The sequence below is a fragment of the Anser cygnoides genome, chromosome 3 (genome assembly GCF_040182565.1).
Source record: "Anser cygnoides isolate HZ-2024a breed goose chromosome 3, Taihu_goose_T2T_genome, whole genome shotgun sequence".
NCBI lineage: Eukaryota > Metazoa > Chordata > Aves > Anseriformes > Anatidae > Anser > Anser cygnoides.
In genome coordinates this window covers 26,388,666-26,404,378 of record NC_089875.1, presented here as the reverse complement: position 1 = coordinate 26,404,378, position 15,713 = coordinate 26,388,666, and the positions used below count along the sequence as shown (strand labels likewise).

General features: G+C 41.7%; 1 protein-coding gene across 1 annotated transcript in view; it reads right to left on the bottom strand.

Moving 5' to 3' along the window:
• Positions 1–7,809: 7,809 nt before the first annotated feature.
• Positions 7,810–15,713, bottom strand: part of PKDCC (protein kinase domain containing, cytoplasmic) — a 33,959-nt gene continuing 26,055 nt past the window's right edge. The window contains 2 exon segments of the mRNA XM_013174082.3: positions 7,810–9,047; positions 11,772–11,945. Of these exon segments, the coding sequence (XP_013029536.3) occupies positions 8,962–9,047; positions 11,772–11,945 (260 nt within the window). The 3' untranslated portion in view covers positions 7,810–8,961.

The following is a 15,713-nucleotide window of genomic DNA, read 5'->3' as shown; positions in this document are numbered from 1 at the left end:
AGCTCCTCGGGGGCACGATGACCCGTTGAGACCCGTGCAGAGCCCCAACACATAAAGAAAGCCTTTTGCGACATCTGTGTAGGGCCACGGTGAAAGAGAGATTCAGGATGTTGAATCTAGTGCTGATCACTCTCTCACTGGTGCATTCAGCTCAGGCTCTGCACAGCACAGGCTTTAGAACAGTTAATTTATTTTTAGCCAGCTGGGTTATTCTCAGCAAGTAAAAATGAGATTTTATTTTGATTTGCAGTTTCCAGGGACTATTCCCCCTCTGACAGATAAACAAATAGGTATGTAGCCATTCACTAAATGAAAGTCCTCAGTTTGCCCAAATTATTGCACGTCAGGTTGCAGCTAAAGTCAATATTCTCATCTTTCCATCAGGCTATTTGATTTGTTATAAATAAAACCCTGAAGCAGACAAAGCCAGAAGACACTATGTCCCAATAACTTTCCCCAGACTGGCACAACTAAGTACTATGATGTTCACAAAACACATTTCTGACACTGAGCTTAACGTGAAGAAAAAATGGATTAAAATTTGACCGGAATCAACAGCGAGACTGTAACAGAAATGGGAGTGTAAACTCAGGCTCCTATTATTGTAACCTCAAAGTTTCTCTCAAATTCCTTCTTGGAAGTCATGCTTGCCCTACTTAGAAAGATACTAAAATACTTCTTATATAACTGCTCAGGAAAGGCCGTACATAGGGAATAAATTACTGAGCTGGCATTAATTTCATTTTACCCTAATGCTCTGCAATATGACATATTTTACATCAGCTCCACTGCATAAGGTTCTTCTATCTATCAACTTAAAGAGAAAAGTTTGACATTAAATTTATTTCTTGGATAATATACTGGATGCTTCTGAAGTCTACACTGAAGCATGAAGTGATAGTGTCTGTTGAAGCCATCAGTTCTTATTGACAAGTCTGGTTAAATTATCAGGTTGTATGTAATTTTATTTGAGTGTAGGAAAATGAAGGTTATAGCCAAGAGCTTGGTGGGGTTTTCTTTCCTGAGATGATGATTTATTCATTTTGGCTTCAATAGCTACGGTGTCAGGCGTATTTTATATTTTTCCAACTTTGACACTTCAAACATTTGATTTCCCTTTGCAACTTCCAACCTAAAACATGTTTCCCATTATACATATTCAAGTGACTGCCTTGCACATACTGACTCATGGGGCTGGTTTTTATTTTCACAAAACATATAACCCTATTTGAATAAAATACAGATGGTGTCCAATACATTAAACACAGCAAATTTGCCATTCCTTCCTTCATCCCCTCCATGTTCCGTTCCTCAGATTTTCTGTGGCTCTATGAAATCTTATCAGCCTGAGCCTCAACAACTCAAGAGGGTAAGGCAACAGAAATTTGATGCCATTCATATTTGGCTTGCTACAATAAATAATGTGTAGTTTTAAAATTATTATTATTTTTTCCATAGGACTCTACACTCAGACCTCTGCTTTAAAAGTGAGATGCATGCCCCTCAGAAGGTATTGAACAGGCAGCATCACATGGTCCTTTGGTAGAGTTTGTATCAAGGGCACACAACATGGAAGATGCGGACGCTTGGCACCAAATGACTTTTCTTTCCAGGTGACAGCTGGAGCAGAATCTGTGGCCTTTTACAGCATCAAACAATTTGGAAGGAATAAAAAAAATGTAATATACTAATAGCACAGTAAATTACCTGAGTAAATTAGCCAGCTGAAACTGGTTGAAGAAAATTTGTTCCTGGTTTGCTATGAAAGTGTAAGAACCATAAAATACACATGCACAATGATTATTTGGAAAGCACAAGATCTAGATTTTTGAATAAATTCTGTCAGCATCACTAGATGGCATTGGAGGGTGGTTTATCTCGTCATAGCAGAAAGGTAGCTTTTGTCAGCAGTCTAGAGTAAGTTTTGTTAGGAACACTGGTAGTTAAGAAATTTATTCCAAGCAAGCTGAAGGCATGTTCTATGCTACTTCGGTGAGTAAACTGCAACACAAAGCAAGAACCAAGGCTGGCTGACCTGTTACTGAATTACTGGAAATTCACAAACAAGGAGGCCACTACCTGTGAGGCAGAACTGGAAGAATGAAGCTCAGGCAGAAATAAATTGCAAGGCACTGAAGAAACTGAGAACTGATAGTACATGGGCTGGTGACTGCAGGGAGGTAAGAGTTAATCTGTTCCTGAGATTTAGGGTGGTATTTTGGTACTGCATACTTGTTTCTCCACCACACTAAATTTTGACCACCATACCAATATTTATTATATAAATGGTATCTCTGTTATATAGTTCCCATGTCTCTTTCTGATTACTTTTAGAATTATATATATTTGCCATCCTGCGATGTTTTTGCTTAGCATCAGCATCCACTTGGGAATTACTGTTAATTTTAGTCAATTGAATTAGGTGCAATTGAATCAGTTGCAACACAACTACAATGATTTCTGAATTGCATGAGTATTATTACACTCATACAGTTCTCTTTTATTCAGACTTTTTAGTAGTAGCTAAAAGGAACCAAAGAGAAGTCTGTTCTTATGTAACCACATGATTCAAGGAGCTTGGTCTTTAAGAAATGAACCATATATCAGAATAATTATAGGTCATGAAACATATGCTGCAATATAAGGCAGCAAAATGTAATTTCTTTCACATCTGCCACCTTGACCCACAGCCTAAGTCATTAAGCATTAATTCTCCAGGAGGAATATGCAGTCTGTTTGCAAACTCGTTGCCTATACAACAAAGCAGACATTATTTTTTGCCTCTGTAGTATTCTCTCTGCTTAAGATCTGTTATCTAACTTTCATCCTGAATCAGGAATCAGAGCCATATACAGATGAAAACCTGATGTTTAATTGAAGTGTTTTCATTCTTGAAACAGGCATTGGGTTTGCCACTCTTGGGACTAAAGGCTGGGACAGTAAAATACGTAAAAACAGTAGTGTTCATTAGTAGATCAGATCAGTAGCTTGTGTCCAAGAATGAGGTAAGATCTGCTAATAGGTCATACAAGGTTTTAATAGGTCACAAACTCACACAAAGCCAAGGTCTTGTATGAAAAGTGAAGTACATACACTTCTAAAACTGCCACTGTGCCCCTGGTCATCTATTTGTCTGACTGGCTGCTTCACATTCCTTCTAGTGTATTTATAGAAGCTCCAATTTGTAAATACTAATATGAAACATTATCTTCATACATGCTGGCTACTTCTGAATGTTGAAAATTGAATTGTTGTTAGGACGTACTTGAACTCAGCAGAAGGATGATAAATGAGGATGACTTTAAACCTGTTAAACGTAAGTGTAAATATGTTACTTACTCCTTTCCTGAGGTTATTTATTGAATAGTGTGTCCTTAATATGTTTAGTTTTGCTAAAGCTTCCACCTTAAGAGTAAGGTTATCATTGTTCGACTCTCACGGAAACCTATACATGTGCACATACACGTATGTGTACATATATAGGGGAAAAATCAGTGTATTTTTCCCCACTTATATGGTCAAAGCATTTAGATTCAAGAGACAGGTTTTATTTAGTTCCTACTCCATAGCTGCTCATCTAACAGTCTGATTCTGTTTTGTGAGAACATAAATCAAGGATTAACTGAATTACCCTGGTAAAATCAAGCTAAGTAAGATCAGATTCTGGCTTTATCATTTCAAGTAGTTGCTGGATAGTTTAGTCTTCCTTCTTAGCCTCACAATCATTTGCTGAAAAACTGTGGTGAGCAGGGATTTTTTGTTTACAAGCCACAATTCCTAATAAATGTGTTGTTTGGCCTCTGGCTTGACATCAAAGATACTTTTATAATCAGGATGGCTCCTACTGAATTATATTTCCCTTCAGCTTGCATGGGAAGTGGGGCACCTATTAAACAAAGGCAATTGTTGACCACATGCAACTACAAAGAGAAGAGATGTGATGCTTTGCTTCCTTCACATTTTTAAAAGGCAGCTCTGAAAATCTTCCATGTCAACTTGAAAAGAATTACTTGTAGTTACTTGCAAGCAACTTACCTGTCAGGGTTAAAATGCCAAGGTCCACGTCTGTGCTGAAGGATGGATACAGACCCTACACGTACTGGGAGCTCTCAGAGGCAGTCAGCCTGAGTCAGCCTGATGCATCTCACATCAGCTTGAAACTCTTAAGAGAAAAACACACTTTCTCTTAAAAAGAATCAAACAATCACATCTCAAAAAAAAATATTAAACAGACTATGATTGTAAAGTCTTCATATACTGCATGCTTTTCACAAACCTTCCTCTTCTTCTGAGTCCCATTTTCTTAATTCTGCGATTGATTGATGAAGATTTTGATTGAGTCTTTTCAACTCAAATCTGTCTGACTTCTTTCAACAGTGTTTCACATTTTGACCCAAAAGTTAGAGACATGATTACCTGGATAAAATTGCTGCTGCATTTTTTCCTTTGTTGTTGCTGTTCTCTGGTAGTAGGTTTTATTTAGTCTTTAAGTATATTAAGTATATTTAGGTTTTACTTTATTATTAGTATTAGGTTTTATTTTAGTCTTTAAGTATATTAAGTATATTTAAGTATATATACAAGATAAGGCTCTACATTGAAGTTTCTACACCCCTGTATTCATGTATTTCTCTCTGACAGGCAACATAACATGATCTCTGGTTGATCGCTATCACCCGTAATGCTTTGAATTACAAGTTCTCTAAATAATTTTCTTAATCTAAATTATTATCAACAGAAGTGTCTTATTCGCCCTAAATAGTAGCAGTGCCTGAAGTCATGGGGCCTTATAAGCATTTATAGGGTCAGCGCAGCGCAGCTGCAGGACAGCTCTGCAGGAAGCGCTCCATGACCACGGCAGAGAGCCCCCATGGGTAACTTCATCCTTCAGGATGCTTGTCCAGAACTGACTGGTTAATCAAGTCTGTATTGTTCCTCACATGGTATAAACACGAGGTTGCATTAACTTGTTGTAAACTGTGGTAGAAGTGGTCTGTTAGGGCCAATTTTGGAAGCAGAATAGCTCCTTCACCATGCGCTGTGGACCTACTATGGTCAGGTCTAGCTCCAGCACAGTGATCCCCAGCAGTTACCACACCACACGCAGTAGCTGTTCGTAGGAAGACCTGGCTTCATGCTGAGCTGCTGTCCTGTGCCCCAGTCTGCATGCCTTCTTACAAATCTTATGGGAAACTTAGTGGTCATGGCTGCAAGCAGCACTAAGGAAAATACCTCTGTGAAGCAGGAAAAGGCAGGGAAAAGTAAATTAGGCAGCAGTACTTGCACTAAATTCCTTTATTTTGTGTTGGAAGAATATCTGAAATTTTCATTGACTTTGCACTGCACATCTAACCCCCTTTACTCCCTATACAAACTTACCTGAGCTCCTCAGCTGACAACAGAGGCTTTCAGGCTTTTTTGTTCTCAGGCTTTCTGCCAGGGTGATGAACACTCATGGTCCTGTTGCAAATTTCACCACAGATTTCTCTTAGATGTGTTTTAACAACCTCAGTTTCTAGAGCTGAATACACAAGACCTCAGCTTTCTACTTTAAAAAAAAAAAAAAAAAAAAGATTGGCAGAAAAACTTTGTGAAATGACGAGACAGAAAACAGTAGGCTCACAAATGATACAGTAAAATAGAACACATTCTTAGTCTGGTCTAAGCGAAGACCAAAACTCGTAAGGCAATTTTATTTCCCAGGAGACTGAAAGGGCCTGATCACTGGAAGATGGCAGCACCCTTTTCTGCCAAGCAGGTGGGAAGGTCCCACTGGTTCTCTTGGTGGGAAGGTCTCTCCTCCACGTCTTCCTGGGCAGTGTTACATACCGCAGCTGCCAGTGGCTCCATCCACGTTTTTAGCACGTCTCCACTACATCCCTCGGGATGTCAGGTCAGAGGTGATGCTGAGCAGCGCCTGCTTCATTGTCTGAAATCTGTTCCCAGCACCGGGGACAGTGTGACCCCTTCATGGGACCAGCACAGGGACCATGTGCACATCTTGGAGGTGCTTTGAGCTGCAGCCTGGCCAGGGCATTGCAGCCCCAGGCTGGAATGAGCGCTCAGCACAGCCCACAGAGAGCCGCGACTTCGTGGAGCTCTCACTTCTCCAGATGAATTCAACATCCTGTTTAGCACTTCATTTTGTACGTAGCCAATTGGTTTTTCACTGGGTAAATAATCTCTGTTCAGTGTGACACGGACATAAATAAATGTACACATACACACATGTGCATGCACACACACAGACATCAGTCATTTAAAGCTATGTGGGTGTCTTCTTTCATATTTCTACCTTGTGGCTGGAGTAAGCCAGGAAATGTAAAAAGCAGTCAAAATGTTGGGGGGGTGGGGGGGGAGAGAGAGAGAGAAATGCCTTTTTCCACAGAAAACATGGTACAGCTCCCAGGCTGAGGGGTGCAGACCTGCCAGCTCCTTTTGTGCCTTGCCTCCTCCTCCTCCGTGGCTTCTCAGGGGTTTCCATGCCACAAGCGCCAGTCAGGCACTTTGCTGAATCAGACCCACAGCTGCCAAAGACACTCTCCCCATAAATTCAGACTTTTACCAGTGCTTATTACAGCTATTAAACTCACTTACTGTAGTATCACGCCTCTCTTATTAAGATTTTAATCAGCATTTCCATTGGAAAGCCTTACTCTCAAAGAGTTATAAAATTGCCTGTATAAAGTTGATTACTGCTGTAATCCAGAATCCAGCTTCTTGGCTCATGGCTATGTTTCTTTCTTGCTTACTTGATCTCCGTTTGCAAAAGCTGATGTAAATTGGTTTGGCAAGTTTAATTCCAGAGATAAAAAAAAAATATCTGACTTCAGAGCTGTTTTTTTCAGGCGTGCAGAAAACAATGAAATGAAACTATCCTAAGTTACCTGCCTACAATATTAAGGAATTGCCCCAAATATCTTTTTTCTTTTAACTGTTGATAAATTTTATCTAGGAACGTAGCTAAAGGATTTAAGCCATCCACATTGTTTTTAAATGCTGAGTATTTTTGGAATGGTGTACAGCACTTAATGGGAAGGCAATCACAGGAGGTTAAAGACTTTCAAAATACATACCAGCACCTCAGTGCCAACAACCCAGATCACTTCAATGAACTGTGCAGTATGTGTTGGCATGATTTATGTAGCAATTTTAGAAGAATCTGTAGTGTTTGTTTATTACCACAGTGTGATTGATGGGTTCCTAAGTGCACTGCGACACAATCAGCTGAGCTATTACGGGGGGCAGTTTGATAATTTGTGAGTTACGGCCATTACAGCATGTCACTTCAGTGAATTGCCAGAAGTCGTTAGGGTATCAGTGACCTCGGAGAAACCGTGGTGAGACAAGACCTGCTGCCAACCGTGTCACTATCAGACCATCCCTCCTGCATAATCACTCAGGCTATGAACACTTCTTCCCGGCTTCCCCTCTCTCCTGCCATCCATCCTTCCCTCTCTCTTCTTGGTAAAGCGCAGCAAGAAAAACATCATTTAGCACCACTGCTAATTACTTCAGGTTCTGTTCTCATCCTCTCCCATTCCCAATGTTAAAAGACTGGTGCTGACATGACTCAAACCACAAAGAAAGGTTGCTGAGGCGTTTTATAACGGCCACTTGCTTTGTGACAGGCAAGCCCATAGATAAAGCTTCTCTGAAACCCATCCTTCGTGGAAGACACTGATGCAACCTCAGTTTGTTCCTGGAAATAGTATCCCATGCGTAATGTGACTTACAATGCATTATGGTTAAGTCTTCACTGGATTTCGGCATTTATTTGCAACACAGGAAAACTGAGTATGAAAGAGATCATATTTATCTTTTATTTATTTTTTACAAAAATAAACAATTTAAGAAACAAAAGCACATTTTTTCCTGGCTGTACAAACTACAAAACAGTATGACATTGGTCACTTTAGCATTTACTTTATTGCTTTCACTGAAAGCAAATTTTCTAGACACACCATGCCTATAAAAAGCATTTTATATAAAATTAAGGCTAGCATTCAATTACCATTATTGAGGTCATTTACTTCATTCACTCTAAGAATTAGCAAGCGGTGCCTTAGAAAACCAAGGATTTGATGATAAAAAAAATATGAATAACTGCAAGATATTCAATAAAATAGTCCTGTTCAACCAGATGGATTGCTTTACCAGTCTGTCAAAGATGTTGCTTCATGAACAATTCAGACTCGATTCAACAAAAGTCTTAAGCACAGGCTTAATTGTAAGCATATGCTTAGGCCTATCCCTATTCAGCAAAGCACTCAGCGCTTGGGTAAGTCCCTAGCCTTTCAGTGGGACCATTCATATGCTTATGTGATTTGCTAGACCTACAAAATGGCTCTTTTAAATTAAAAAAATACGAACCTTTGTGATAACATTGGAAGCAAAAAAGAAAATTAGCTACAGTCTTGCAATTCTAAACATAACCAATTCCTTCATTTTGACAAACATGTTGCTATTGCATATTTGATAACGTTAACACGAATGCTGATTGTCTTCGGTAATGTTTGATACTTAGCTTACAAACTGATATGCTTCAGTTACTCAGTTGTACGTGCCCAAATAAATATCAATGCAGAGAATACAGACTTCTCGTAGAAATGATCAGTTTCCATCCCTGTACACACACGCACAGGTCAGAAAGGTCATGCTAACCTTGGTTAGAAAAGCTAGAGCTGCCAGCTGATTTGTAAGCAAAATTACATCCCAACAGTGTATCGTATTTTGTACTTTGCTTTGTTTTAAAATCACATTTTCAAAGTGTTGTTTTATTGCACATTCATCCTGGTCATGCAGGTTATTTCTTTAAAGTTTTGTTTAGCACTCTATAGATTAGAATGAGTAATAGTGCAATTATCTCCCCATCCACAGCCGTCCTATACATAACAGCTGCCTATATTTATACACAAACAGCTCTTGTCACTCACGCATCAGACCGAGCCACTTTAGCTGTCAGTCTGTCACTTTCACATACGTTATCTTGTCAGGATCAGGCATGATATGATTTGAGGCCGTCTTGAAGAAGACAAGCTGCCGACCTGCACGGAGTAGGAGAGGGGAGGGAGGAAAAAAAGGTAACTAGAAGTGATGAGCAAAAGGTTGCCTGCTTTACAGTACTGACATTTCATATTCACGATCAACCTGTACACCATTTAGGCACCCCAACATTGAACTTTTTCTTAACTTCAACTGTTATAAAACTGAAATGCTTTCACTTCAAGGTACACTGATCTCTCCTGGGCTCTGTATGTTTATTCTTATGTGATTATGGTCAAGATATGGCTGCATATAGCTAACAAGGTAAAGGAAAGAGAGGTCTGAAGATTTTAATACAAATTTAACATAATCTTTAAAGAAAAAATGTCTTTAAAGACTCTCCCACTGATATAAATGGGCCTGGGTTCAGGGCTTAAATAAAGGGCAGATATTTGGTTGTACAGGAGCAGAATCATCTTTGCACGTTTGAATCTTTGCCGTACTGATCAGCACAAGATACATTAAGCATTACTTGCTCTGAAATAGCTCTTGTTGATCACTTTGTAGCTCTGGGTTTTTTTACACATTCTGGAGCAAGGCATTTACTCCTCATACAAAAAATAAATAAATCCACATCCATTGAGAACCCCTTGGCAGTGCAAGACACCCTGCCAATTCCAGCGTGACTGATTTTAGTGAGGTTTCACTCACTGCTGTCCATGGGAGCTGCAGTACAGGTCTTGTACTTGCTTGCTGAACCAGTATCTTATTCACATCCCTATCTACCTGCTCTCCTTCAGACACAGCAGTTCCTTGGAGCAGAGGCCACAGAGGTATTCTCCACAGCTATTCAACCTCTGCCTTCACACTCTAATATTCAGAAGAAACAATTGCTCTTTACTCCCAGCCTGCCTCTCTAGGGGGCTCCCATAACACTATTTTCTTAGAAGTATCACATGGCAAACAGGATGCCTCAATTACTAACCAAATTTCCATGCTGCACATTGCAGGGACTTGTGTGCTTATATGTCAGGGATGGCACAGAAAAGGGAATGAAAAAATAACACTTGAAATATGGCTGCTATGTCTCATTTGCTTTTAACATCAAAATCTGAGACAGGAGCTGCTCTAAACTTCCTAGGAATTTCCATGTGACGTAAGAATTATTTTTTAGTATGTGAGTTAACTTCAAAAGTCTGACTACAGATAGTCTGACATGATGACCTAGTAGTCACTGGTTAGCCACAGGCAAGGTTAATATAAATTAAGTTACTCTTGGATCCATATAAGTCTCTGTTCAAATCTCTCAGAAGCACAAGAAATACAGAAAGCTGTAGCAGTACTGCCTAAAACGCCCTGGTATGTGTAGTTTCTCTTTAATCGTGTTACTTTCAGAGCTGGAGACCTGCACTGAGAAATAGGCACATATACAACCCTGACTTTGGAGTGTATTTATGTTGCTCAGTTAAGTACAACCAAAGCACCCAACTGCACACAGAGTAAATTTTGACTATAAAGTTAAAACCTGCTGTGATCGCAGCTGTACAGACAGAGAGCTGAGTCTTAGAGCCTAAATAACTTGCCGTGCTGAAATCTGTGGAACAGCAAGGCCTTAAATCAGCTTTCCCAAGCCTTGGCTCGCATCATCCACCTTCCTCTCAAACACAGGAGTAGGGTAATCAACCTGGCTCTAGCCAAAATTGCTTGAGATTGCTCAAGCAGGAGAACAGCACTGTGTGCATGGAGAAGATGCAGAGCAGTCACAGGATGAGAGTCCACAGGACACACGTGCACAACCAGTCATCATGGGAGAAAAACCTCACACTGGCTTCAGTGGGGGCTTTATCTCATGAGATGACGACAGAAGAGCACGAGTTTAGTCCAGTCCACCTTATACACACAATCATGTCTCTTTCTAGAAGGCACTTGTAACATTTTCGCTTCTTGGAGTGCTGTGGAGCTCCCTGAAACAAGCCTCGGTCTGGTTCAGCAGCCACGAGCCAGGATCGATGCTCCACTGATGTTAATCAGCACAGACTGGCTGCCTTCAGGGGAACCACACTGAGACTGCCAGGCCCACAAACCTTTTGGAAAGTGTATTTATCTTTTCAAGAAGCATATTCTGGTAGACAAGAAAATGAGTTGTGGTAGCAAATGGGATTTTCCCCTCAAAGTTCCTGTAGTTTCCCAGCTGAAATGCACTGGGCATTTCCACCTCTAACTGGTTTAAACCCTCCCCTCCTCACTGTCCTTCAGCCAAAGCCCTACGGGCAGTACGCTGTTCCCACCAGCACGAGAACATCTCTTACACCAGCCGGGAAGTCCCAGCTAGATGCGTGGGAGAACCTGTTTGGTTTTGTGTCAAACTGCAACAACGATATGGATTGGAAAGGTTTATGTAAACCCAGATGTTGCACCACGGCCTGCACATTTAACTGCAGAAACAGGTCACAGATTTCTGTTGTTATCTCTGTCGCTGTACTTCAAAATCAAATTTTGTACTCTACGGTTTGGAAACCTATGGTGCATATCCTAAAGCCCTCTGGTGCCTGCTCCTTTGGGTCTACCAGCAGATTCCTGCTCCCCTGAAGGGAGGCAAGAAAATGTCCCAGCAAAGCCCAAAAGACCTCCATTGAAGCATCAGAAACTCTTCTCTCTTGTTGCTGTCAATGGTGGCTCCCACAGTCCAGCGCAGCACGCTCCCCAAGTGGTACTGAAACGCTTGAAGCAACCAGCATACATGACTCAGCTGCTGCTGCTCCTCTTCAGCAGCACCTGTGACCTACCTGTCCAAGTCGTCTGGTTAGTCAAGACGAAAGCTTTGCACTGGGAGTAGCTGTCACAGATCTCGATGGCTTCATTGACGTCAAACACGGAGAGGAGGCAGCCTTTGTGATGGTAAGATGGCCAGCATCTGTAGTTCTCATCAGGAATAAAGGCTTCAGGCACCCGCCTGTACTCTGCAAATAATCAGAGTAAAGCAATCGGTCTGAAAGCTCTAGCAAAGTGCTTGTTCTTAGCAGGCAAGGTTATTTTAACAGCTTAGGAGAGGGGTATATATGATGGAAAAGGTGACTGTACCAGCCTCATTTCACTCCCAAACGTGTTTATAGCTCTGCACCTTACTTTCCTTTTCCTTTCTTCTCACTTTTTTTTCCCCCTTTCCAGAAAGTGTCTGTAAATAAACAGTCTGTGCACAAAATGCTTTCCCCTTCCCCACCGCACCAGCGAGGCTCTGGTCTTACCAGGAGTTTTAGGGGAAGAATGTCCTATTGAACCAAGAGCATCCACTCGAATGAACCGACTGGCTGTCCTACTTCTGCTCAGGGAGCGGGACTGCCGGGGGGGGAGCCCCACCAGGCGTCCCCAGCCCTCCCTCGCGCTCACAGCGGCACGCTATTTTCCTCCAGCCCCTTTATAGGGGGAAAGAAAAGACAGCCTTTTAATTAAGCAAACTTCTTTGTTTTGCTTGCTCAGATGAGCACAAAAGGGGAATTGCTCGATGGGCCTCCGGGAGGAGGAGGGGAAAAAAAGCTCAGGAAGCATGTCGGCATGGTGGCTGCCCTGGCCTCCGCGCTGCCCGGTGCTTTGCTCGTCCCCTTGGCTGCCGTTCAGTCTCCCCTGCCTTTATGAGCTCCCCTTGTTCTCTGTTCACAGCTTCTCTAGGTTTCCCAGCCACTTATGGGGGTTTCTCTAATGAATGCACCAGCAAATTAAACTAATCATTTAGACACATCTCTATTTAGCTTCCGGACACACAAACGGATGGTTCCCTCCTGTCTCTCTCCCCCACCCATCCTATTCGAAAAATAAATACATTCTATATTTCTTCTCATTGTATCTATTATAGAAACCAGAGATGGCTGCCCTGACTCACAGCCTATTCTTAAGTCACTTTCATTCAGGCATTTTCTTTCTGACATTGCAGATACAGCCTGCGAATATTTCAGACAGCACATTTTACAAACACCACCAAGTCAGAGGCAAGTGTGCCTGTGAGTCTAAACTGCTGGTATTTCAATTGGGAAAAGAATTGCACACCCACAAGTGCTCATTAATACCGCACAGTCTGACACAGTGTGAAACAAATGCAGTAAGTACATTCTTTTTTAGGCCTGACTCATTAAAATTATCATAAGACACACTCACAAACAGGAAGCAAAATCAGAGCTGATCATGTCCAACTTACACCAAAGGCAAAAACCCCTTTCATTAATTCAGGAAATGCAGACACACTCATGAAGAAAAGACTAATTAGTTTCACATTAGAAACATTCATTTCACCATCAAAAATATATATGCAGTCCTTTTGAAGAAAAGTCGCTGCACGCATCAAGCTGCTACTGACTGGCTAGGTAAAGATCCCTTTTTTTTCTAATTGTTTTATCAGCCGTAGAGCAATAACCAGAACTGAATGTAAGTGAATAATGTTCTCTTATCTCTGTACGGTTACTGCTGAATATTGATCGGTGCCTTACAACCAAGGTCAGTAAAATGATGCGTGCAAATGAGATGCCAAAAATTGAGCCTGGTGAATCATTTGGGCAGCTTGTAAACGTTAAATGACAGAGGAGGGCCAGCAATGACCATAATGGCGAAAGCAGGGTCCTGGCTCACGTGGCAGGAGGGGATGCAACCCTCCCAGCTGGTACGTAGGGGCCCAAGCAGCCAAGGTGGATGCAGCAGGACCCTCAGGGGAGCATTCTGCTGCAGAGGAGCAGGGGGCAGGACAGGTGAGGGCGTGCAGCCATTCCAACCCAGCCAGGTGCTCCTGCTGCCCCGGGAAGCCAGCATGGGATTCTTTCTGAGATGATCACGGTCAGAAATTACCCAAAACTCAACACAATGCCAGCTGAGTGCTGGTCTGTGGAAACTGCATTTTTCTCCAAAACTCACTTTATCTCGAGTAGGGCAAGGTAGCTGCCTTCACCCCCTGCACACCAAAGGCAAACATCCCTGGAATCTCCTGTTTACGCAGCCACAAATTAGGGAGCTGACCCCTGAACCCTTATTTGCATGAGTTGAGAAGAAATACGCTTTTCTCACATGAAGTGCAAGGAGAGGCAGGAAGGGCCCTCCTGAAGCATGTCCCTTGGTGGAGATGTGTCCTGGCAATCACCAGAGCCTCCTGCTGCTCCTTGTCCCCCACCAGCCCCAGCCAGCTGAGAGAACCCTCACTGTAACAGGCCTGCATCAGCTCCTCGCATTCAAATCCAATTTATACCAGAGGGAAATACGCTTGTGTATGAGAGACCTAAATGCACAAGGAACCCAAACATCAGTATTCATTGCATCAGTTTGAAGAGCTGTTCCCCTCTTACACAAAACCTGCTCGATAAATCACAAACAGGAACAAAGCTCTCCCGTGCAATCGCTATGCACTACCTTTTGCACCCAAACCCTTTCAGCCCTTTGTTTCTTGTTTTTGAAAGTCAGTAAAGCCTTCATGGTATGCCGTGCGATATATACCAAAACAAAAACATCATGGCACAAAATTGTCTGGTGTTACGAATGCAGGGCAAGTCAGACATCAAGGCCAACCACGCCAGATCCCAGTGATGGAGCTGGGCTTGCCCCACAGCTTTAAATGATCACCCTCGTCGCCCCAGTCCAGTTACTCGCTCAATTTAGCAGTTCCCCACTGGGTTAGAGACAGCTCTAGCTCAGGTTTTTGTCCTGCCAAGACCTGAAACTTGCTTAAATGGAGTCCATGGAATTTGAAGGCTCACGGCAGTAAATCACATCATAAAAAGGTCAAAGTTCTGGTCGATTTCCAGACTAATGGTGTTTAAAACCAATAAATACTTGCCTAATACCATAAATGCAGCCATAAATTTACACTTTTGCATACATATACATAGTTTGACACAGAGTATATAAAGTCTATCAAGGCAAGGAATAGATCAGAGAAATGCACGACACTCTTACTGCTATCACGATAGATAAACAAAAAGCCTTTTTTCCATCTACTGATTTTGTGACGGCTGAAGCAAATAAATGTAATGCAGTAAGCCCAATCTTGATGTCACTTATGACAGATTTACTCCAGCTTAACATACGGGAGCTGATTCGCTGCTCTCAGCTAGACAAATAAATCCTACCGGGAAACATTTTTCCTGCCACGTAAACATTTTGATAGTTCAGAATATCTTGCTATGCTGCATCTGGGCAATTCTCAGAAGTTTTGTTTTGCAATATTTTTAATAGTTTTAAAATATTTTTAAAAGCTTGCTCTAGACAATCAAAACATGCTGTTTCAATTGGTCCAAAATCTTCTTAAAATTTTCTTACAGGAATAGCCATCCCCACAACAGCCACAGCAATTTTCAAAATGTGTGCCTTCTCAAGACAGGTAAGACAGGCAACTTAAAACACAATCTGTAGCCTCACTGGCCAGTGCAAGAGCTCTGAGAGAAAGCCAGCACTTGAAAATCTCATTCTAACATCTTTCCATCAAAAATCACCTGTGTTGTCCCAAAGCTGACTATAATCTATAAACATACTCATTTTCACTCTACTAGACTGAGTCGTATAAATAACTCCACAAGTATATTATAAACTATGTGAAACCGCCTGTGGTTTCCCCCTTTTAGGTTGTTTGAGTCACCCTAAATCTGACTTTAATCAGTCCTAATGACCGTTTATTTCAGCCACAGCAGCCAGATTGCACTTTTACTACCAACTACAGCTACTCGTTGGAAATTTGCCCAGTTTTCTTTTCTAGTTAT